The sequence below is a fragment of the Gallinula chloropus genome, assembly GCF_964237585.1.
Source record: "Gallinula chloropus genome assembly, chromosome: 1".
NCBI classification, from domain to species: Eukaryota; Metazoa; Chordata; class Aves; order Gruiformes; family Rallidae; genus Gallinula; species Gallinula chloropus.
The window spans coordinates 64934799-64956341 of record NC_140085.1 but is presented as its reverse complement, the minus strand read 5'-3'; the positions used below and the strand labels follow the sequence as shown (position 1 = coordinate 64956341).

The following is a 21543-nucleotide window of genomic DNA, read 5'->3' as shown; positions in this document are numbered from 1 at the left end:
ACAGTAGCTTTAATTTTCCTGGCATCCCTCATCCCACATCTCTTTTTAATGAAAAGAAAATATGCTCATGCACAGATGACAGAATCTGATTCAAAGTATCCAGATCCATCATATGTAGTTCACGAGGATGCACAGCACATACCCAGATAATCTTGAGCTCTAATGTCAGCTCCATTTTCAATGAGTAACTGTACAATTTCCTCATTTCCCACACAGGCAGCGAATGATAAAACATGTTCTCCTGCAAGGAAAGAAATAGGTAGAAACATTAAAACCCCAGGAGGTAGGACAGATTGAAGCACACTGAGGAAAAACTGTCCATGCTATGAAGTCAGAAGTTATGAAAGAACAAGTTACTTCAGGTAACACATAAATTTTCTGCCCCACTCCTCATCCTACTCAGAAAAGACAAGACCTGCCCCACACAACGCTAAAAGAAATAAGTATTCTTTTCAGATATATATTTATTTTTATATTTATGTAGTATTTATATACTCAGATAGAGTCATACTGTCTGCTAAAACGTGTTTGACTGATGACACTTGGAGAAAGGAGCCTCTGCTTATCCAGTTTAGATGGGAACTAAAACAAGCCTTCCTTATATCCCTCACCACTTTGCTAGTTCCTTTCCATAGCAGCAAGGGAAGAAGATAAGGTTGTACCAAAATAGAGAAGATTCTGGGAGCTGAGCCTGAAGAAGTGTCCAGTGGCCTGTGCTGTGCGGGCGTTGGCCCCTTTCTGGAGTAAAGCCTTCACCAAAGTGATGTTCTGGTTCACTGCTGCAATGTGGAGAGCTGTCTGCCCTGTAAGACACAGAAATAAAACCTTGCCTTCCAAGAAATCAGTTTCAGGCTGATCAGTTCACATTTCATTCATGGCAAATCTTATTTTTTTGGAACTGCATCCATAGTGGTTATATGATTGAGCTTTGATCTTATCTCTGTTGTGTACAGAATGGTGGACTACAGATTCTCTAGAGGACCCATTCAATTTAGAACTTTCATGAATTCATGAAAACTGACTTTACAACCCACAAAAAAAACCCCAAAACAACAGGATGCACTATTTTAGATTTTTTACTAGGGGAAAACAAGACCTGCCACACTCCTCCAGGAAGCACACTGAAAGCTCACGTCTTTCAGAAAGGACTATGCTTTCCTTCATGGGAGAGACAGAGCTCCTGTAGAAGACTTGCTCTAAGCCATCAAACTAGGTATTACAGTTTTTAAATATCTATCATTATTATTTTAGCTGTTTCAGGATTCTGTCTGGCATTTTGGTGTGGTCAATCATAACAAGTCTTGAAAAAACGGACTCAAAGTTTAGACTCACAAGCAGCAGCCACATTTCCTTTCAATCCCTGTTTTTTGTCAACCGAAGAAACATTGTTATCCTTTCAGAGAAGTTCAAATAGGCGTCCCCTTGTTACACTTGACTGTGTCAGAAATCAAACTGTACATATCCTTACAATCCCACTACAACCAACAGGCCTAAGGGAGGTTAAGGATTTGTCAATTACACATTTGTATGCCTGTACATGCATGTACTTGGGTTTAGTGTAATTCTACAAATAGTCAGGAGCCCTTTCCAGGTTGGATTTGCTATGTAAAAGTTTGGCAATATATTGAACCAGGAACAGTATAAGCCACTTTCCTAAATGTGTAGGTAGTATTTCCTCCCTCCCTCTGCAGAAAATTCTGCCCATCATCATTCCCTGAAATTATTACCTTCATAGAGCTCTGATGTCATCCTCTCATTGACAAGCTCAGGAGCTGCTTCCATCAGTGTCATTGCAGCCTCCACGTTATCATACAAGGCAGCAACATGAAGGGCAGTCTCCCCCAATGCACCTAAAAATCATAGAAGCATGTGAGTCTCTAGATATTCAACTATATGGGACGAAAGCAGAAATTGATTGGTTGGGGTGGAGAATTATGGGAGTGCTACATCCTCCCCTGAATACTGCCAGGTACTGCCTCACTATATGAGATGGTACAGCCACATAACTGTGTAGTTTCTGTCCTTCACCCCATCAAAATCTGAAAGCTGAACTAAGAGTTCAGTTGTTTGTAAGTGACAGCAGACTTAGACATGAAGTGCCTAAGTACACAGCTGATGGCTTTGCACAGTACACCACTTCCCTCACTCCTTCCAGAAAGAAGGAAATAAGGCCTGTTTAAGCTGTAAACCACTGATCTTTACCATTCCTTTGGGGTTTGGTGAGCTCTCCGAGTTAGAAAACTCACTTTGTTGCAAAGCTACTGACATACAGTCAAGCAGTTGGAGTCTGCTAATGTAATTTTTTTTAGTAAACTAACAAACATACTACTCTACTCATAGCAGGCTTTTGCCTTCCCCGGAGAACAATTTGTCTAAAACAGTCAAGTTACCTCTCTGATAGATATCACAGGTTCCATCAGTGAGAAGTTTTGTAATGGCTGGGAGGTTGTTCTCCTTGGCAGCCTGAAGAAGTGGGGATTCCCAGATCCTGCAATCAAGAAAAAGTAGCTAATAAGAAACAAAAATGCATATTGCTTCTCTCCAGACCTAGCATGGCCTCTGCTTGAGACAGTATGTATCTTCAACATTTTCACTTAAAGATCAGTAACACACATCTTCCATCTGAGGTATTTTTGAATGCAAAAAAGAGAAAGAATCAGCAAAAATGAACAAATACAGTGCTAAAATTCCAGATAGTTCATCATCTCTTGATTTACTGGCCCTTAACCATACGGTGGCAGCAGAGGGAAAGACAGCAGAAACTAATAACCAAAATGCTTCTGGTTTATTATAGCCCAGATTTTGAGGCACAGAAGATACCATTTTGCCAGTAGACAAGTTATCTCAGAATCCAGAAAAAGCCACTATTTTTTCAGATGGCACAATAAAAAAACAGGGTCAGCATCTGAATTACTCCCATAATAGCCAGAAATGAAAAAATGCAAGCAAGAATTCTCCTCCTGTCACAACAACACTTCCTATGGTATAAGTAAAATAATAAGCTCTGAAATGTAGTTCCTCATTATACAAAGTTACTGGGGAAAATTTGAAACCTATACTGTTTTTTTCTCTGATGCTAAGAATATTGAGGAAATTGTTGCTGATTGAAATGTATGCCTGGTCTGGAAAAGAGCATGCCATCAAAGAAGTTCCATTCTGAATGGTTCACTTATAGTTGATGAGTGCCCTTGGGTCTTCCATGAGGGTCTGGGCAATTTCAGTAGATCTTTTGGGGCTGATGAAGAATTTATAAGTATAGTCATCAAACTTCACTAACAGCAAGGTCCTTTGATACAAACAGCAGGTCAAGGGAGGTGATCCTTCCCCTCTACTCAGCTCTGGTAAGACCATATCTAGAGTCCTATGTCTAGTTATAGAATCCTCAGTACACAAGACATATGGAACTACTGAAGACAGTTCAGCAAAGGGCCACAAAGATGCTTATGGGACTGGAGCATCTCTCATATGAGGAAAGGCTGAGAGAGCTGGAACATTTTAGCCTGGAGAAGGCTTGGGTGGGGTTCTTATCAATGTGTACTTGAAGGGAGGGTGCAAAGTGTTAACTGCAATGCCCGCTTGCTGAGCATCTAAGGAAGTTTTGCCAGTGTTTGAAATGAGTTGGACACTCAAAAATCACCAAAAATGTAACAAAACTGACTAATTTGGGGTAAATATTTTAAAATTTAATATTTTGATATTTATCTTTTAATAATAAAAAGTGGTTTGGGTGGGGTTTTAAAATTTTGCTTTTAAACAAATAAAGAATCTAAGTAGCTCAGAAGCAAAAGTTGTAAGTGGAAGACCCTCAAGCCCAAAGAAACAGCCTAAGCCTCAGGAGTTTTCAGTATGAAACAGAAAGAAATCCGTCTCTCCAAATACGATAAGTTCAGTTTTAGATCAAAAGGCAAATTCTGTGCTTTAAATCATGGCTTCTTTCCTGTGGTACAGATGCTTAATTAATTCTTAATTATCTGGCATGGCTCAGGTCAAGCTGTAATGTGTGATGAGGAATAAGTCTAAGGAACACAGTAGAACAACGAAAAATTCAAGCTGATATGAACTAGGGGAACAAGAGTCAGGCCTCATTTTCCTACCAGCACCAGTCTGTCCTTTTCTACAGTCTAACAACTACCAATAAACTAATTGTTCATCTCACAAACAAACAAAAAATCCCCCAAAACCAAAAACCAAACCACACACAAAAATGCGTGTGAGACAAATACGTTAGTCAAACCAAATACTGAAGATATATTCAATGCTTTCTTCTTGTGGTGTTCCAGATTTCTTCCTTGAATTCTGGTATTATTTAGTTACAAGATTTTGGGGATACAGTTTATAGGGAAAATACTAGATAAAGCAATAGGCATTTTGCATTAAGTGACAACACTGATGTTAGAATACATTATCTATGTATTATATCAACTCTATTATAAAACACAAGAAAACTCATGTCAGAGAAAGAGAGAAAATATAAATGGCCCATTGAACGAAACATTTTCTCAGAATTTGTCCTTATTAGATATAGGATAATTTAAAAACAAAACCATAGGAGGACAGGCAAAATAAATGTGGCGGCTTAGAGAAATACATATTTATTGTGTTAAGTTATTCTTTTATGAACATTAGAATCTTGAAGAAAAATATATTTTATATGCCATCAGTCCACCTGAAATGTGCGAGTTCTGCACACCTTCAGAGCAGAAAAATACTGATACACTTGAGAGAACATGGGGAATAAAGCAAAACAAAGTATCATAATTGCACACATAAATATGAATCATTTGAATGAGTGTAAATTAATGGGCATGGGGTACAGGTAATAAAAGCATAACTGAACGTTATATTTATCATTCCATAAAAGTATCATTTCCTGTCACCAACAGTATTCCACTACCTACATTACTAGAAACCAGACTAGAAAAATGCTGAAGAACAGAGGAGAAATAAAAGTATTCAGAATGTAAAGAACCATCCGGAACAAACCAGGAAGCTATTCTGACATACCCTTATGTGTCCTTCAAACTCAACCTTGCTACTTGGAGAAGCATTTCTTCTTTAGCTCACTTACACGTCAGTTGTGTTAGTTAATTACAAGATGATGCAAACATTGCATCTAGGATCAGACAAACAGGAACAGAATAAAAAGGCACTCCGAGGACATGTTGTAAGATTCAGTATCAGTGAAGCAAGCTTGCCCACCTCTGCCATTATTTTGGCTGAAAAAGACACCATGATCCTAGAGAATATAATTTTCAGAGGCAGGAAGCTTGAAAGAGGTGGGGTTTCAGTAGTATAAACATTGTTACAAATAATATGTTGATGGTTTACTTGGGTAGGCCTTTATCCCTCAAATGACCTCAGAGAGGAGGAAAGATTGGGCAAGAGACAATGTGGGAGGACACAAACAAGATAGATACCTTTCTCACAAAATTCTCCAAAGCCATTGTAAACAACTAATTAAATTGCAAGCCTGCTAAGAGGGAGACACCTCATAACTACTATACTTGGCTTTCAGAAATTTAGGGCAAAATTATCAAACCTTTCTACTCATTGTAGGAACCTCCAACAGGGCTTAAAGAACCAGAGATCCCAGGCCAAACAGCAAACTGATGAAGAGCCCAGAAGTGTTAGTCAGTGCCATGGCACACTGCCTCTGATGTCTCAAAGGTCCATGACTTACATGTTTATACCATACGCTTTTACTCTCATTTAATTTTCTGTCCCGTAATTGGGGAAACATTTTACTCTCATTTAAAACATACCATTATAATAATCAACTCATTTTTAATGTATGACAGCAATGTGTTGAGCATATAAGTGTCAAATACTAGGTGAGCGAAATTCTCTAATATAAAAAAGTAGAACAGTCACCTGAATCTAGAACCTTCAAAACATTTTAATTTCTTTAAGGTCTGCATATTTAACTGACTTTTTTCCTGACCCATCAAACACAGAATGAGTTTTACATTTCACAACTCTAGCTCCTGTGTAGCAAAGCAGGAGTAGGTAAAATCTGTTAACTTAGTCTCTTAACAGAGCTGCCTACAGTAGATGCCTGGTTTCTGTAAAGTACTATTATGTCACTAGGTGGAGAGGGTGGCTTTTAGGGAATGATTCAGCAGAGACCTATTTAGCACTCTGACAATTCAATGCTCCTTTTGTAAATCATTCTTGGCTAAAGAGCCAAGGGATATTATACTCCCAGCTAAATTAGGTCTGCAACACTAGGCAGTACTGGTGTTGCCTTACAGGACCAGCTTAGCATAAGCACAGCTGCATAGCTAACCAGTAGTTCTGATGGGTAATGAAAACTACAACAGAATCCAACTGGAAATGCTCCAGGCTTTTTCTTACTGACCCAAGAAATGCAGCTGTGTTGAGGCAGTTATTTAAATCTTGATCATCCATTACTATCAGTCAGTTTTCTTAACAGATAATTCACTGGTAAGAAGCTGAGGGTTGTTTTTCAGTGTAGGTAAGGACAAAATCAGGAACACCCAAAAATCCATTGTGAAACAGAAGACAGAATGTAGGTCAGATTCTGACTGAGGGAGTCATATAAAATAGCTTTCAACGAGGTTAGGGATTTCACAAGCACTTTCTGCTAGTAATATGCACCCTTTGGGATTTACAGCTGCTTTGGTACATCCTGCTCATCTCCATTTATAAAGAGACAGGTCCATAAGTCTTACCCGTGTTACAAAAATAATTTGGACTTCTAAGGATATTCTTTTAAAACAAGGAAATATGTTAAATATGTAAAGTGTCTGGACAATGATCAATCTGAAGTTTCTTTTTCAAGACTGAGCTCACCAGAGTTGCAATGGAGCACCTCTGTATGGAATTTCCCTATTGTTTGCTCTAGTTGAAGTTTGGCATCTGCCAGTTTCATGTTTCATCCCCACAGCAATGTCAGTAACTGAGGGTCTAAAGTGATTCTTTCTCACTGATGTGATAGATGAGCCTTTGTTCAGTAAACCACATGTACTGTGAAACAGGTCATAAAATTCTGATTTTGTAAGAATGGTTGTGTAAGGTATATTGTAAACTGTTAATTAAGCATAGAATCAAAATCATAGGTAACTTAGAAGTAGAAACTATAGAAATCAAGTGGCCAATAAATGAGCTTGCTGATAAAGATGACCAAATATTGGAGGGGGGTCAACTAAGGGACAAGTGAGGAAGAGGAGCAACTTCATCCCATCAACCACCAGGAGGTAGAAGACGACCCCCTAACAACAACAGGCGCATGTGCAGAAGAAGCCTCAGTGAAACAATTGGGACTCGGAACTAAAGGACTATAAAAACCTAAATTCGGACAGGGACCATGCGCGCCGTTGGTAGAGCTGAGACGCTCCGGCCGCCCAGCGCTGTTTGCTTAATTGCCACCTGCTAAATTAATAAAAATAAGTTTGTAACTGAATTAACTGGTTTCCGACTGGTGACTGGGAAACCCACAATCACAATTTGGTGCCACGACTCGGATGGAGAACAACAGGACGTGAGCCTCTGAGCAGGGAGGCGCCCCGCTGTATCAGCGGCCCTGCCAGAGTATCCGCTCGGCTCTCCACCGACGAACCGAAATTCTCGGCAATAAGCAAAGGAAAGCTGGCAAAGCCCCTTAATCTTTGTCCACGAAGCCCCGGACGAAGACGCAGGACGTGTGAGTATAGGCCAGTTTACCGTTCGGTTGGGGCTAGAGTCCTGGGGTGGAAGACATACAGACCCTGGTAGGAGGGTAAGAGTATAGACCCCAGAAGATGGGACAGAGGAAAAGCAGGCCCACTGTCGCCATGGGTGGGGGAGATCCTGGGAATACCCCTAATATCCCCAAGTAGTCCATTGGGACTGATGATTAAGTACTGGGATGATTACCCCTTCTAGGTGGGGTAAGAGTAAAATAAAGATGATACAGTACTGTATGGGAGTCGGGGCAGGATAACCCGTAAGGGGTGAATCAGTTCACTGGCCCAGGTTTGGTTCCTTTGAGGATTGGGTATGTTAAGCTCTAAATTTGTATGTAAATGAAAAGGAACTATTTAGTTTGGAAGAAAGTGAATATGCAGCCCTTTGGATAATTTTTGAAACAAGGGCAAATTTGTACCCTTTAAGTGAAAGAGAATGAGCTCACAGGAGAAGGGTACAGGAGGAGGATGAAATACCAACTTCGCCTCCCCTGCATATACTGCCTCCCCTGTATATACCACCTCCCCCTCCCACGGCCCCCTTAGCACCCGATTCATTAGACCAGTCTGGGGGTGCGGGTCCAAGCTCTGGGACTCCTCCAGAATGCCATAGAATTACATGGAGTCAGTCCTGAAAGAAATTAAAACAGGAAAGATTATACCCCTTACGAGAAGTGGCAATGGGGGGATGAGAAAATGTTTAAAGAAGACAAGAGGTGTCAAGAACTTTATTTGCTGGGGACAAGGAGTAAGACAGAGCCCCTGGTAAAACTGAATGTCCCCAGCGGCAAGAAATTGAGTTCCTCGTGGACTCAGGGACGGAAAGATCTACCATCCAAAGTTTACCCCAGGGATGTAAAACTTCCTCGGAGACAGTACAGGTAATTGGTGCAAAAGGGGAACCCTTTGCGGTACCCGTGGTCAAGGAAATATTATTTGAAAGCAACTCCAAAATTGGCTTAGAATCGTTGTTGCTGGTGCCCGAAGACAACTATAATTTATTGAGACGAGACTTAATGGTTAAACTAGGAATTTCCCTGGAAATAAATGAAAAACAATTATGAGTTAAATTATGCCCCCTTAAAGTCGAAGACGAAAAGCAAATTAACCCCGAGGTATGGTATACCCCAGAGACCACGGGAAGATTAAATATTAAACCTTTTGTGATTGTGATTAAGAACCCTGAGGTCCCGGTACAAATTAAACAATACCCACTACCTGAGGAGGGTAGGAAGGGATTGAAACCAGAAATTAAAAGACTAACAACTTTTACGGGAATATGAGCCGGGCCAAGGAGTAACCCTCATCCAGTATGTGGACGACTTGTTGTTGGCCGGAGAAGATGAGGAAACAATTAGACGGGAGAGTATTAAAATTTTAAACTTTTTAGGTTCACAGGGTTTAAAGGTGTTTAAACAAAAATTACAGTCTGTAGAAGAAGTAGTAAAGTACCTAGCACACAGACTCAGTAAAGGAACTAAGAAATTGGATCCTGAAAGGGTTAATCATAGAATCATAGAATCATAGAATTGTAGGGGTTGGAAGGGACCTCAAGAGATCATCGGGTCCAACCCCCCTGCCAAAGCAGCTCCCTAGGACATATCACTCAGATAGGCGTCCAGACGGGTCTTGAATATCTCCAGAGATGGAGACTCCACCACCTCCCTGGGCAGCCTATTCCAGTGCTCTGTCACCCTCACTGTGAAAAAGTTCTTCCGCATGTTGGTGCGGAACTTCCTGTGCTCCAACTTGCAGCCATTACCCCTTGTCCTTTCCCCACAGACCACTGAAAAGGGGCTGGCTGATTCCCCCTGCATCCCCTGCTTAAGATAATTATAAACTTTAATTAGGTCCCCCCTTAATCTTCTCTTCTCAAGGCTGAAGAGTCCCAACTTACTCAGCCTATCCTCATAGGGGAGATGTTCCAGGCCCCTAATCATCTTCGTGGCCCTTCTTTGGACTCTCTCGAGGAGATCCCTGTCCTTTTTAAACCAAGGAGCCCAGAACTAGACACAATACTCCAGGTGGGGCCTGACCAGGGCAGTTAATGGAATACTCTCTATGCCTCTGCCCAGAAATAAACGACAAGTGCAACAATTATTGGGACTTTTTGGGTATTGTAGACAATGGGTTGAGAATTTTAGTGGAAAAGCAAAATTTTTATATGCTAAAATAGCTCACGATGGGTTACTAAAGTGGACTCCAGAGGATGGAGAAAAATTGGAAACACTTAAGAGGGAATTGACAAATGCCCCTGTGTTCAGTTTACCCAACTTGCGGAAACCCTTTATCTTATTTGTTAATACAGAGGAAGGTGTCGCATACGGGGTATTGGCTCAGGAGTGGGCAGGAAGCAAAAAACCTATAGCTTATATTTCCAAACTATTAGACCCGATTAGCAGGGGATGGCCCACTTGTCTGCAAATAATAGTAGCCACGGCACTATTGGTGGAGGAAGCTCTCAAAATTACCTTTGGAGGAGAGTTGAAAGTAATCTCCCCACATAACATCAGGGGAGTATTATAACAAAAAGCGGACAAATGGATTACAGATGCTAGATTAGCAAAATATGAAAGTATATTAATTGCTTCTCCAAAGTTGTCTCTAGAAACTACTTCTCTGCAGAACCCAGCCCAATTTTTATATGGAGAACCAGGTGAAGAATTAATACATGATTGTTTACAGACCATAGAGGAACAGATAAAGATTAGACCTGATTTAGAGGAGCAAGAGTTGGGAGAGGGAGAAAGACTGTTTGTTGATGGATCACCTCGGGTAGTGGATGGAAAGAGAAAATCGGGCTATGCAATAATCGACGGCTGAACCTTTCTTACGATAGAATCTGGACCACTAAGTTCAAGTCGGTCGGCCCAAGCCTGTGAGTTATACGCAATATTGCGGGCATTACAATATCTTGACAGAAAAGTGGGAACCATATTCACAGACTCAAAATATGCTTTTGGAATAGTTTATACATTTAGAAAATTTGGGAAGAGAAAGGGTTAACAAATTCACAAGGAAAAAGACTAATCCATCAAGTGTTTATAACCCAGATCTTACAAGCCGTAAGGGGCCCTAAGAAAATTGCAGTGGTACGCTTGAGGGGACACCATAAAGGGTTAACCCTGCAAATAAGAGCAAATAATCTAGCTGACCAAGAAGCTAAAAGAGCTGCTTTACTAATTCTAGAGACTAGGGACACAGATATATTGGATAAGAGGCAGAAAGAACTAAATCCACAGGTACCGAAATTCACACCACAGGAACAAGAAAAACTAATAAAGATGGGAATACAGAAGAATAGTTCAGGAACCTGAGAATTACCTGACAGCCGAGAGGTTTTTCCTAAAACAATGGCCCTCAAAATTTTACAAAGAATACACAGTGGTACACACTGGTGCACTCAAGCCTTAATTGACCAATTTGTAATTAAGTATATGTGCATTGGTTTATATGATCTGGCCAAGCAAATTTTAAGGGGATGTATAACATGTCAAAGGATCATTAGACAATATCTAAGAAAAATAAAACAAATGAATCTTATAGTTTTACAAAATGTTTTTAACTAGTATTTTTAACAGTACTGCTGCCTACAGCAATAGTCTTCCTCCTCCCAGGCACTGTGCCCCTCCCTTGTGCTGGCATCTTGCTGGTGCCAGTGTATCTGCATAGTGGACGTGGCCAGGGAGATCACAGAGTTACATCTGCATGGTGGTTTGCTGACTTAGCACGCAGCTCAGCTGATTCCCCTGGCTGGTTCACCAAGCAAGCATGGAAGCTGCTTGCACTGGCTGGAGGGCAGCACAAGATGCATATGGAAAAAGCAGGATGAAGAATCCTGGCTCATAGACCCTTTTCTAATATACAAATTGATTTTACTGATCCGACAACACGAACCGCGGCCTGGGTGGAGGTTAAAATATTATTAGAAAAAAAAATTACTCCCCGATGTGGGATTGTTGAAACCGTAGATTTGGAATTGAGTGGTAACACCACACACCATGGCACCCACAGAGTTCTGGCAGAGTTGAAAGAATGAATGGAGAAAATTAAAAAAAAAAAAACAATTAACAAAATTAACATTGAAACAGGGATGTTTTGGATTAGGTGTTTACCATTGGCTCTATTAAATATCTAAACACAGTCGAGAACTGATGTGGGTGTTTCTCCCTTTGAAATGTTATATGGGATGCCATATGACATGAATAACCTGGGGAATCATCCGCGATTGGAGGATTCCCTAGTAGAAACTTATATAACACAGTTAATGGCAAGAAGAAAGGAGTTAATAAAAAAAGGAATATTGGCACAATGCCCCCCCTTGGATATGGCAATACACATGATACAACCGGGTGACAAAGTCCTGAAAAAGACTTGGAAAGAAACTTCTCTAACACCTCAATGGGAGGGACCTTTTCTTGTCTTATTTACAACAGATACAGCCATTAGGACTGAACGCCCCTGGAACCACCCTGGAAGGTTACCAGTTCCCCTAGAAGTCTCAGAATGACCCTAAAGAGATCTTAAACACCAATGTTTTTATACAGATAAGTGACAAAGGAGAAACTTGTAACTATAAGTGTGTAAAAACTTTACAGTTAAGTGTGGAGTCAAATGTTGTAATTGTTATCCTTTTGTGTGTTTTATTTGTAAAGTCTACCAAGGACGGTGGTGGTCTCACTGTTATGAAGGAACCCCTCCTAGGGGAATTTATGGGAATAATTACACACAAAAATTGAAATTGACACAAGAAGTATTTGAGCATAAAACGGCTTAAGGGGAAATTGAAAAATGGTCACCACAGTGGTGGAATATATATAGGTTACCAGAATATTATTGTTTCCACCCAAACAAGCCCGTTCATCTTTCAATAACTATTGTCCAGGCGTGTTGCCAGAAGAGACCTAAGTGGAGCATGGTGTAGCTCTCCTGAAGGAGAGAAAAATCTCGGAGCCTCCTGAAGAATACCACTGCTGTTGAGAAGATAAAATACTCTGTGACTCGAAGCAACCGAGCCGACGGGCGAGGCAGAGGTGTACAAAACTGTGGAGAACAGAATCCCAAGATCGGAGTAATGCGCAAGCCTTGGAGGAGCTGCCCTAGTGCAAACCCCGGCTTAACACTGCCTCAGGAACACACCCACCTAGGAAAAGAAAAAGGGGGGCCAGAGGGCAATAAATGGGACCAAGTAAAACCTTGTAGGGAACTGAGACACCGCCACCCATCCTGGCTGACTATTTTGACTATTGTATGTATCTGGGGACTTTGTGTAGCCTTGGGAGAAGTGTGTTGTATTCATGCAAATCATACCGGCATTGTTAGAGATACCATGGAAGAGAATCTCAACAAGGCTGGTATGAATCATGGTTTAACTATTCCCCCGGTTGACTACCTTGTTGTCTATAATAGCTGGACCAGTAATTTTAATAATATTAGGATTAACATTTGGCCTTTACATTTTTAATAAATTAATATAAGCAATACGTCTTATGTTAGTATGAATTAAATATGGACCTCTAAACAATGATGAAAAAGTTGAAAATCTTATACTAGGCCACCGAGAATTACAACGGTTTACTGAACAAAATGGTGATAAAAAGAAAAAGGGGGGATTGTGATAGATGAGCTTTTGTTCAGTAAACCACATGTACTGTGAAACAGGTCATAAAATTCTGATTTTGTAAGAATGGTTATGTAAGGTATATTGTAAACTGTTGATGAAGTATAGAATTAAAATCATAGGTAACTTAGAAGTAGAAACTATAGAAATCAAGCAGCCAATAAATGAGCTTGCTGATAAAGATGACCAAATATGGGAGGGGGGTCAACTAAGGGACAAGTGAGGAAGAGGAGCAACTTCATCCCATCGACCACCAGGAGGCAGAAGACGACCCTCTAACAACAACAGACGCATGTGCAGAAGAAGCCTCAGTGAAACAATCGGGACCCGGAACTAAAGGACTATAAAAACCTAAATTCGGACAGGGACGGTGCGTGCCGTTGGTAGAGGTGAGACGCCCCGGCCGCCCAGCGCTGTTTGCTTAATTGCCGCCTGCTAAATTAATAAAATTAAGTTTGTAACTGAATTAACTGGTTTCTGACTGGTGACTGGGAAACCCACAATCACACTGAGCTATAAATTAATCAGTGGGATATTATTTCGGCTTTCTTTTCTTTCCCCTTAGTGCTGTGCAAAATATCCATGCTCAACACTCCATCATGAAAGTACTAAAGGAGATACATCTCCCTGCCTTCTGCTTTGTAAAGGTGTGCAAGCCTTCAGGAGAGCAGAGGGACGCTCAGAGGAAGGTAACCAGCCAGAAAGAGGACCAATGCAATCATCTAACAACGTGCTAAAGAATGAGTTAGGAATTAATACCACAAAGTGAAAAGGAAACAGATAACAGGGGCTTCAACAATGAATGCAGGGGAGACAGGGTCAGCAAGTTTCTTCAGCACTGACAGAAAGACTCAGGACAAAGCCCCCTCAGCTGACAGTGAGCATTGCTTCTCTGGAAATAAAATAAACAGGTTCCTAACTGCTGATGCTAATAGACAAGAAATTGGTATGCAAGTCTTATCCCTTCAGATATTTAGCTATCTATGATACTAAGAAATAAGTGGTTTGCTCATTTACTTCCAGCAAGGCAATTTCCTTGCATCAATCTCCTTTTTTTAAACTCTGCATCTGAGACCATCCTAAGAGTAATCTCATGCAAGAACTGGGTTAACAGTCCAGCGGATGCTAGTTACAATTTATTATTACCGAGTTATACATAAAGCAAATTTGTCCTCTGAAGCATAACCTCATCTTGCACCAAAAATTCCAACCCTCTTCTATAGGGATTTTTTTTAGAGCACAAATCTTATGTCTACTTCTTCACAAGGAAACCCATAGCCAAGTGTAATGCGGCAAACAGCCGTCCTAAATTTAGGTGCCTAAGCTACACTGAAGTCAGATGTCTGTGCACTACTGGCAAAAATGTTCTGGAGGACCCTGTGAAATCAACGAGTCTGGTTTTCTATTTTTAGTCTCAAAGCTTCCATTAGGATGAAGGTATGACAGCATAAGAAGAGACCAGGAATGCTGCCAGGGATGCCTTTAACTTTAGTTTCCATACAGCAGCAGAGTTTTGATCAGGCTGTCCTTTGCATCCTGACCATTATTGAAACATACTACAAATGAAGTGCCAGAACTGGGAGCTGGCATCTTTATTTCACTGTCAACTTTGGGACTAAAGGAACCAATTAATATTGCCAGGTATTGTGGATTTTATGACAAGGCAGTCCTACATTAATTTGTGCACTGAAAACTCAGTAACATTTAGACAAATTAATAGGAAAGGCATGGTGGCATCTCTCATTCACTACCAGCCTGAGAAAGAATTGTCTAGAAGCTGAAGGCTCTCTGTGTCCTTGTACACCTCTTAAGCAACTCAGGTTAATAGCATTAGGCTGAGATACTTATTATTTGTGCCATGATTGCTTTCAGGGTAAACAAAGTACTTCATTAATATGGTCTGTGAGACTCAAGCAGACAAAATTTAGAAAGTTTTTTATTGCAACATTTGGAATGCCCATAGCTTTCTGCAAGTTGTGCAAATTGTCCCAAGCACCTCTAAAGCATTATTTGTTATATCACACATTTCTACAGTTAATTAATGTGTAAAAATGAAGTGTAGGTTTGGGGATTTTTTTTAAACGTTATACACAAGTTAAACATTTAATGGTCATTAGAATAATTAAGCCTCAGAGAATCCCATGAAGGCCAGGTGCTACCCAAGAAGGTACTAAGCACCTAAGAAGGTGCTAAGCAGCAGCTCTGAGGGAGGAGAGAGCTGGGTTAGTTATCAGTCAAAGTTATAGATGCAGGCAATAGCAGAAAGAAAAATATAACATAATTGTCCTGGATCTGTACACTCACTTGCTCTAACTTATTTATTAGTTATCCTCACATGGTGAATTCTAAAATTACATGCTTGGGAGATTTTGTTCACATTTCCTTAGAACATTTTAGACTGAAAGCAAAGTGGAAAAAAAATAAAGCAATAGCTCCCATGATTTCTGGAAGATCTCTTAGACTGTCACAATCACATGATTCCTCTTCACCTCTACCAGGACTGAATTTTCATATTGGTCACTTGGGTCCCTCACAGTTCACTTCCAGATAGAATTCTAGACAGGATATATGAGATGTCCCTGGGACTCCACACTGTGCTTCAAGCTGTTTAAAAGCAGAGTCTTGAACAGAAAGAAACCAGCAGGGTAAGGCAAAATAAACTCAAAAACCTCAGGAGATTGCATCACATTTCCTGATTTTGGATGTGACTTTGGGAAATGTTAGTGCAGGATTAAGCCAAAGAAATCCCTCACTGAGGGTAATGCTGAGATCAACTGTCAATAAGATTCAAAGAATCTATTGCACATGAAAAAAAAAAAGATAATAACAATTCCAGTGATGACAAGAACTACCAAAACAGTTACCTTTCAGGTATTATCATCGCCAGTTGTAGGACAGGAAAAAACATTGCTCCTCTCTTGCAGATTTTCTGTGTGTAGTTAGAACATACAAGTAAAATAGCAATATATTTAGCACTGCCTTTCAATAAGGTAATAGTAGAAATCACTTGCTGCTTATTTTCCTGTATTCCAGGACCATTAACACTAAGAAGAATTCAAACTGAAGCCATTCTGCACAACAAAATGACAGGATGAAGTAAAGGCCCTTTTAGCTCACAACAGGTTTTCCACAAGAGCAAAGGTTTTCTAAGAGTAGCTCCTATACAAAAGCTACTGCATATTTTCCTGTTGTGTTTTTCTATCTGTACATAATCAAGTTATGTGAGACCAATGAGTCCTATGGAAAATGCTAATTTTCTTTTTCCCCAAACTCAGCATGTCTGGGGATAAGGAAGGAAAGTAGGATGAGAGAGAAATGGTCCATGCAACTCTGATTTCACAGACAACAATATTGTATGTACTATATAGGTTATTTTGTATTTTTATAGATAAACACAGAAATATTAGTTTTGGTGGTCACTAGGGTTACACTATAGTGGTCTAAGAGAAATTTATGAAGAAGGGTTTACATGCCTATCAGGTTTTTTTCTCTTTTCCTCCACCAGTAGCAAAATACAAGATATTCATGGGACTACAGCACATGACTAAAGAGTATTGTCAGGCAAAGAGAAGCTTGAACAACAATCTAATAGCAGCCTATGTGAAAGGGAGCAATGAAAGGGAAGGGGCTAATCCCTCCTTGGTAACAGCTGATTGTAAACCAAGAGGGTACAGCATCAAATGATGATTTTGGAGGTTCAGCTGGAACATCAAGGGGAAAAAAATCCTTTTTTCACTATGAGGTTACTACAACACTCTAACAAGTTACTAAAAATACACTGGTCTCTCTGTCCTGGGAGACTGTCAAGACTGAGCTAGGCAAAGCCAAAGAAATGTCTTCTTCTCTGGAGATATTCAAGACCCGTCTGGATGCTGATCTGTGCAATATGAGCTGGGGAGCTGCTTTGGCAGGGGGGTTGGACCCGATGATATCTCAAGGTCCCTTCCAACCCCTACAGTTCTGTGATTCTGTGAAATGTGATCCACTGCTGGCAATAGTCCAGCTTCAAGTGACAGGATGAGAGACCTTCAGAGCTCACGGAATCACAGAATCACGTGGTTGGAAAAGACCAACCGTTCCCATCCTATGCTAAACCATATCCCTAAGTACCTGATCTACCCTTTTTTTAAACACATCCAGGGATGGTGACACAAATACCTCCCTGGGCAGCCTGTTCCAGGCCTGGTCCATTCCAAGCCTCTCTGACTTAAAAATATGAAGATAATGTCATAATTATAAAAATATATTTATACTTTTCTTTTGGACACATTTATTTGGATTTACAGTGTCTGATGATTACTTATTTTCAGTTACCGGTGATGCTTGTTTTAAACACTTCAGCATTCTGTGAAGACACTGCTGTTCCCACAGTCCCTCTGATTCTAAGTGTGCTTAAGTCCCACTACTCTAAAGTAAAACAGAACAGGCTGTTGTTATTTGGTTGTGATATAGGTAAGTTCTTTCCCTAAAGACAGATATTTACATTGTCCCTCTTAAGGTACTATTCTATTAATTTCTATACATGAATGTGTGTATATACATACATACACCTGTACAAACGATAGACAAATTTTGTCACATACAGCCACCTTTTTGTCCTCGGAGACCTTCAGAGTATTGCGAGGAATGAAAAAGCAAATTTTTCAAGGTACTGGAAACAATCTGTTATTTGAGTACTGAAGTGTTTGTGCATGCAGAAGTGACAGGGAACACCCAGCCGGGCCATGGGGGTGGGAAACAGCAGCCCGACCCAGGAAGCAATTGATCACCAGAATGTGGGACATTAAATCCACTCTAATCCTACACTAAGGGCAACCTTAGGAGAGACAGAAAGTGGAATCTATGCAACCCCACACACACTATAATTTCACTTTACTATAGCGTAGGCATCTCACACACTCTTAACTTTTTAAAAAAAAACCCTCAAGACAAGAGCATAGCATTAGTAATTTGTGACTCAAGTCCTGCACTCAGGGCAATTCAATTGCAACCTAGTAAACCCACCTATGAAAGCAGATAAGATTGGAACTCCAGAAGCATTCCACCTGGAGAGAAGAAATCTGATAGAGAAAAGTGCCCGAGGGTTGTTTAAAGATTATCTACTGGCAGAAAAGCCTAAGGGAAAACAGTAAGAATCAGCTGCAGGGAGAGAGCAGCAGAAGAAAGGGAAAGACAACAAGGCTGAAATGCACTGTACCTTTTCTGCTGGAGTAAGTAGATTTCATCCAGATGTTTATCCCAGGACTTCTTGCCTTGCAACTTCTGACTTAGTCCATTCCAGATCCGGAAATAGAAGGGCTTGCTATCCCCAAATAAAGGGACCCCCATAGCACGTCCCTCTTTCCTGCTTGCTTAAGTGCCTGAAAGTCAGCAAGCCCCACTTTGAAAAGAGTCAGGGAAGGCTCGCTACAGGTCACCACTCCTCTGCTCACAGTCTGTTACTTAGAGGAGACTGTCCATCAGCTGATCAAAGTACATGTAAAAACACAAAATAAAATCACTTGTCTCTAGCAGACTACACATACCTTGAGCCTCATCAAGTACTTAGTTTCCAAAATAGCCCAACCCAAAGGTGTGTCTGATTTAGAAGTAGCTCAACAGCAGCCTTACCCCTCACAAAGACCCTATACAGCACTGAAGAATTCATATCCTAGGCTTCCAGTATTTTGCTTCTGAAGTCTATAATTTAGGAGTAATCATCCTCCTTGTATATCTCTGAACTCCTCTGAAAATCAACATCGAAGCAAGTTTTAAATAGCTGAACAAGTCAGGCAAACCACCTTTTTGGTGAGTGAACATGTGGAAACATGTGGGAAGGTAGTATAGAGGAGGACACACCTCCCACCCCAACTGTCTGCAAATCCCATTAAAGAAATTATCATTATAAACTCCGCCTTCTCTGTGTCAACCAAAATCACTTAACAAGCTGAAATAATTAATGTAGATCAATGTGTTAAAGTTTTCATATTTCATTTTCCTTTAATGTTCTACAATCTCTCATTGTTTCATCACATTTATCCCAGAAAACTTATTTAGGAAAGGGATGAAAATCTATATTTAACAAAAACTAGGTTTTGGTATAGAGAAACATCATCAAGGTCATGGGGGGATGTCTGCAAAGCAGTAGTCAAAATATCAAAATGAAAAGAGAAGAAATATTTCTTCTTATGAAGAAGATGGAAGCTACATAGAAGAAAAGAAAAAGAAACAGAAAAGGGGAAAGAAAAAAGAAAAAAAAAAAGAAAAGAAACCCTTCTAGCTTCTAATCTTTCCATATAGACTTGTCCTAATATTCTTGCATTATGAATCAACAGAAATGTCCCTTCATTCTTAATCCTGCTGTACTGGAAAAGGTTTATGTTAAGACTGCCTAGACTAAGGCAGAATCAGTAGATAAGGGAGAGAAGTGTGTACAACAATACGTCTGAGTCATCTCTTTGAAACTCCTCCTTTATTTAGAGGTTACTTAGATTTACCAAACCAGGATTCATATCTTCTTCAACTTCTGTAAACTTATGAGGTGTCCCATTCTATAAAAATGTTATATCACCACACAGAACAAAACCCAATCCTTTAAGGAAAACTTAAGGAATCATATCATAAAATGTAGGATTCACTGAATTGTTAAGTTCTAGGAGGAAGTGTCATGTTAAATTGTCATAATGGGAAAAAATATTGTTTGCTGCTTTGAGAGGTAAGAGTATAGCACCAGTCAGGTGTTGTGAGTAAAATGTGAGGGGTTTTTAATAGTATCAATAATCTATCCTCTTTCTTGAAAGGGGGAAGCAACTCCACTCAAAGATGAGAAAGACACTGAATCGCTAAGTGCCTGTGACAAACAAACATTACCTGTTTTTTGTCCTGAGCTGTTCTCCCTAACTGAAAATACTTTCTACTGTCTTTCCAATGAGTAAAGCCCTACAAAAACCTGATATCAAGCACAACAGCCAAGCAGTGACACATTCCTCTCTTCTGGACTGCCATCCAGACAAGCAGCTCTCCTTAGAACTTAGAAGGAGTCAAAGACCAGGTTGAGAAGAGTTCCCAGCTAACCACGAATGCAACAGCTGCAGCAGCCGGGGCAGTTCAATCAACTACAAGCCAGCATCTCAGTCGGTCTCCCGACATTGTTGGTGGGGAGAGGGCCTCTCATTATTGCTTCAGATTGCAGTCCATGATGCAATAATTTTCCTTTACTGACTTGTATGGATAGAAATTCTTAATATGGAAGGAGAGTGTTCTCTTGTAACTCATTATAGATGTAATCTTCAAAGTTTAATAGAACACAGAGATGAAAAATGGACTAAATATGTAAGAATCTGGCATGGTCCAAAGTCTATTTAGCAGACCATGGCTATATCTCTTATGTACTGTTCTTTAGGTGGCTCTAAAGAGTTTTTCAAAAACTAAGAACGAGGCCTAGTAGTTGAGGGGTGGATTGTAAGACTGTATAGTTTTGGTGAACGTAGTTTCCCACATACATGATATTTGCTTTTAGTTCTTTATATCCCTTTCTATGGCTGTGACTCTGGCCCTCATTCTCAAGGCCTACCTTTGACCCCTGACGTTATTCTAGGTCTACCCATTTCTTGTTTCAGGCTCCTGCTACAAGTAGGGTGCTTATCATAGCTGTCAGTAATGCCCTTTCCTGGTGTGTGTCTTGACTACTCTGTTTTCTGACTTGGGCTGATTCTGAATGACCCAATTCTTGTAATTTCTTGATTCCAGCTTAGCCCTACATAACAAATATCACAGCTAATGTCAAAATTTCCTTATACTATATTTCCAAATCCATGAGTAGAGAGTAAGCATAAAGAAATACAAAACATGACCTGGACAAAAGTGTCCTTCACACCATTGTGTAACATCACAAAAGTAGGAGCAGACTAGCTAAAATAGGGTGAAGTTGTTTCTTTGCAGTTCAGTCACCCAAGGTTCTAGGGGATCTACCAATATTGCATATGGCACAGTTAGGATGTGCTGCCCTTACTAGAGCTATAGAAATTATGTAAGTTGATATGTGGAAATACCTCAGCCACAACCAAGGAATTCATACTTTCTCATGACTGCTACAAATACAAGGGAAGAAAACAGCCACTTTTGCCTCTGAGGATTGTGATCTTGCCATAGACACAACTCTACACATTTTTATAATGCATTGCATTTCTTTTAGTGCAGCCTAGATAAAAAAAAAAAAAAAAAATTGAATAGCTGAGTATGAAGGAACTGGAATTTATG

At 40.2% G+C, this 21543-nt stretch overlaps 1 protein-coding gene across 1 annotated transcript in view; it reads right to left on the bottom strand.

Moving 5' to 3' along the window:
- LOC311202430 (transient receptor potential cation channel subfamily V member 6-like) overlaps positions 1-18633 on the bottom strand; it is a gene marked incomplete at both ends in the record, with an annotated part of 30575 nt that extends 11942 nt beyond the window's left edge. Inside the window, 5 exons of the mRNA XM_084277018.1 lie at positions 143-241; positions 663-803; positions 1728-1850; positions 2391-2488; positions 18503-18633. Coding sequence (XP_084133144.1) covers positions 143-241; positions 663-803; positions 1728-1850; positions 2391-2488; positions 18503-18633 — 592 coding nt within the window. The remainder of the gene's footprint in view (positions 1-142; positions 242-662; positions 804-1727; positions 1851-2390; positions 2489-18502) is intronic.
- Positions 18634-21543: the final 2910 nt, after the last annotated feature.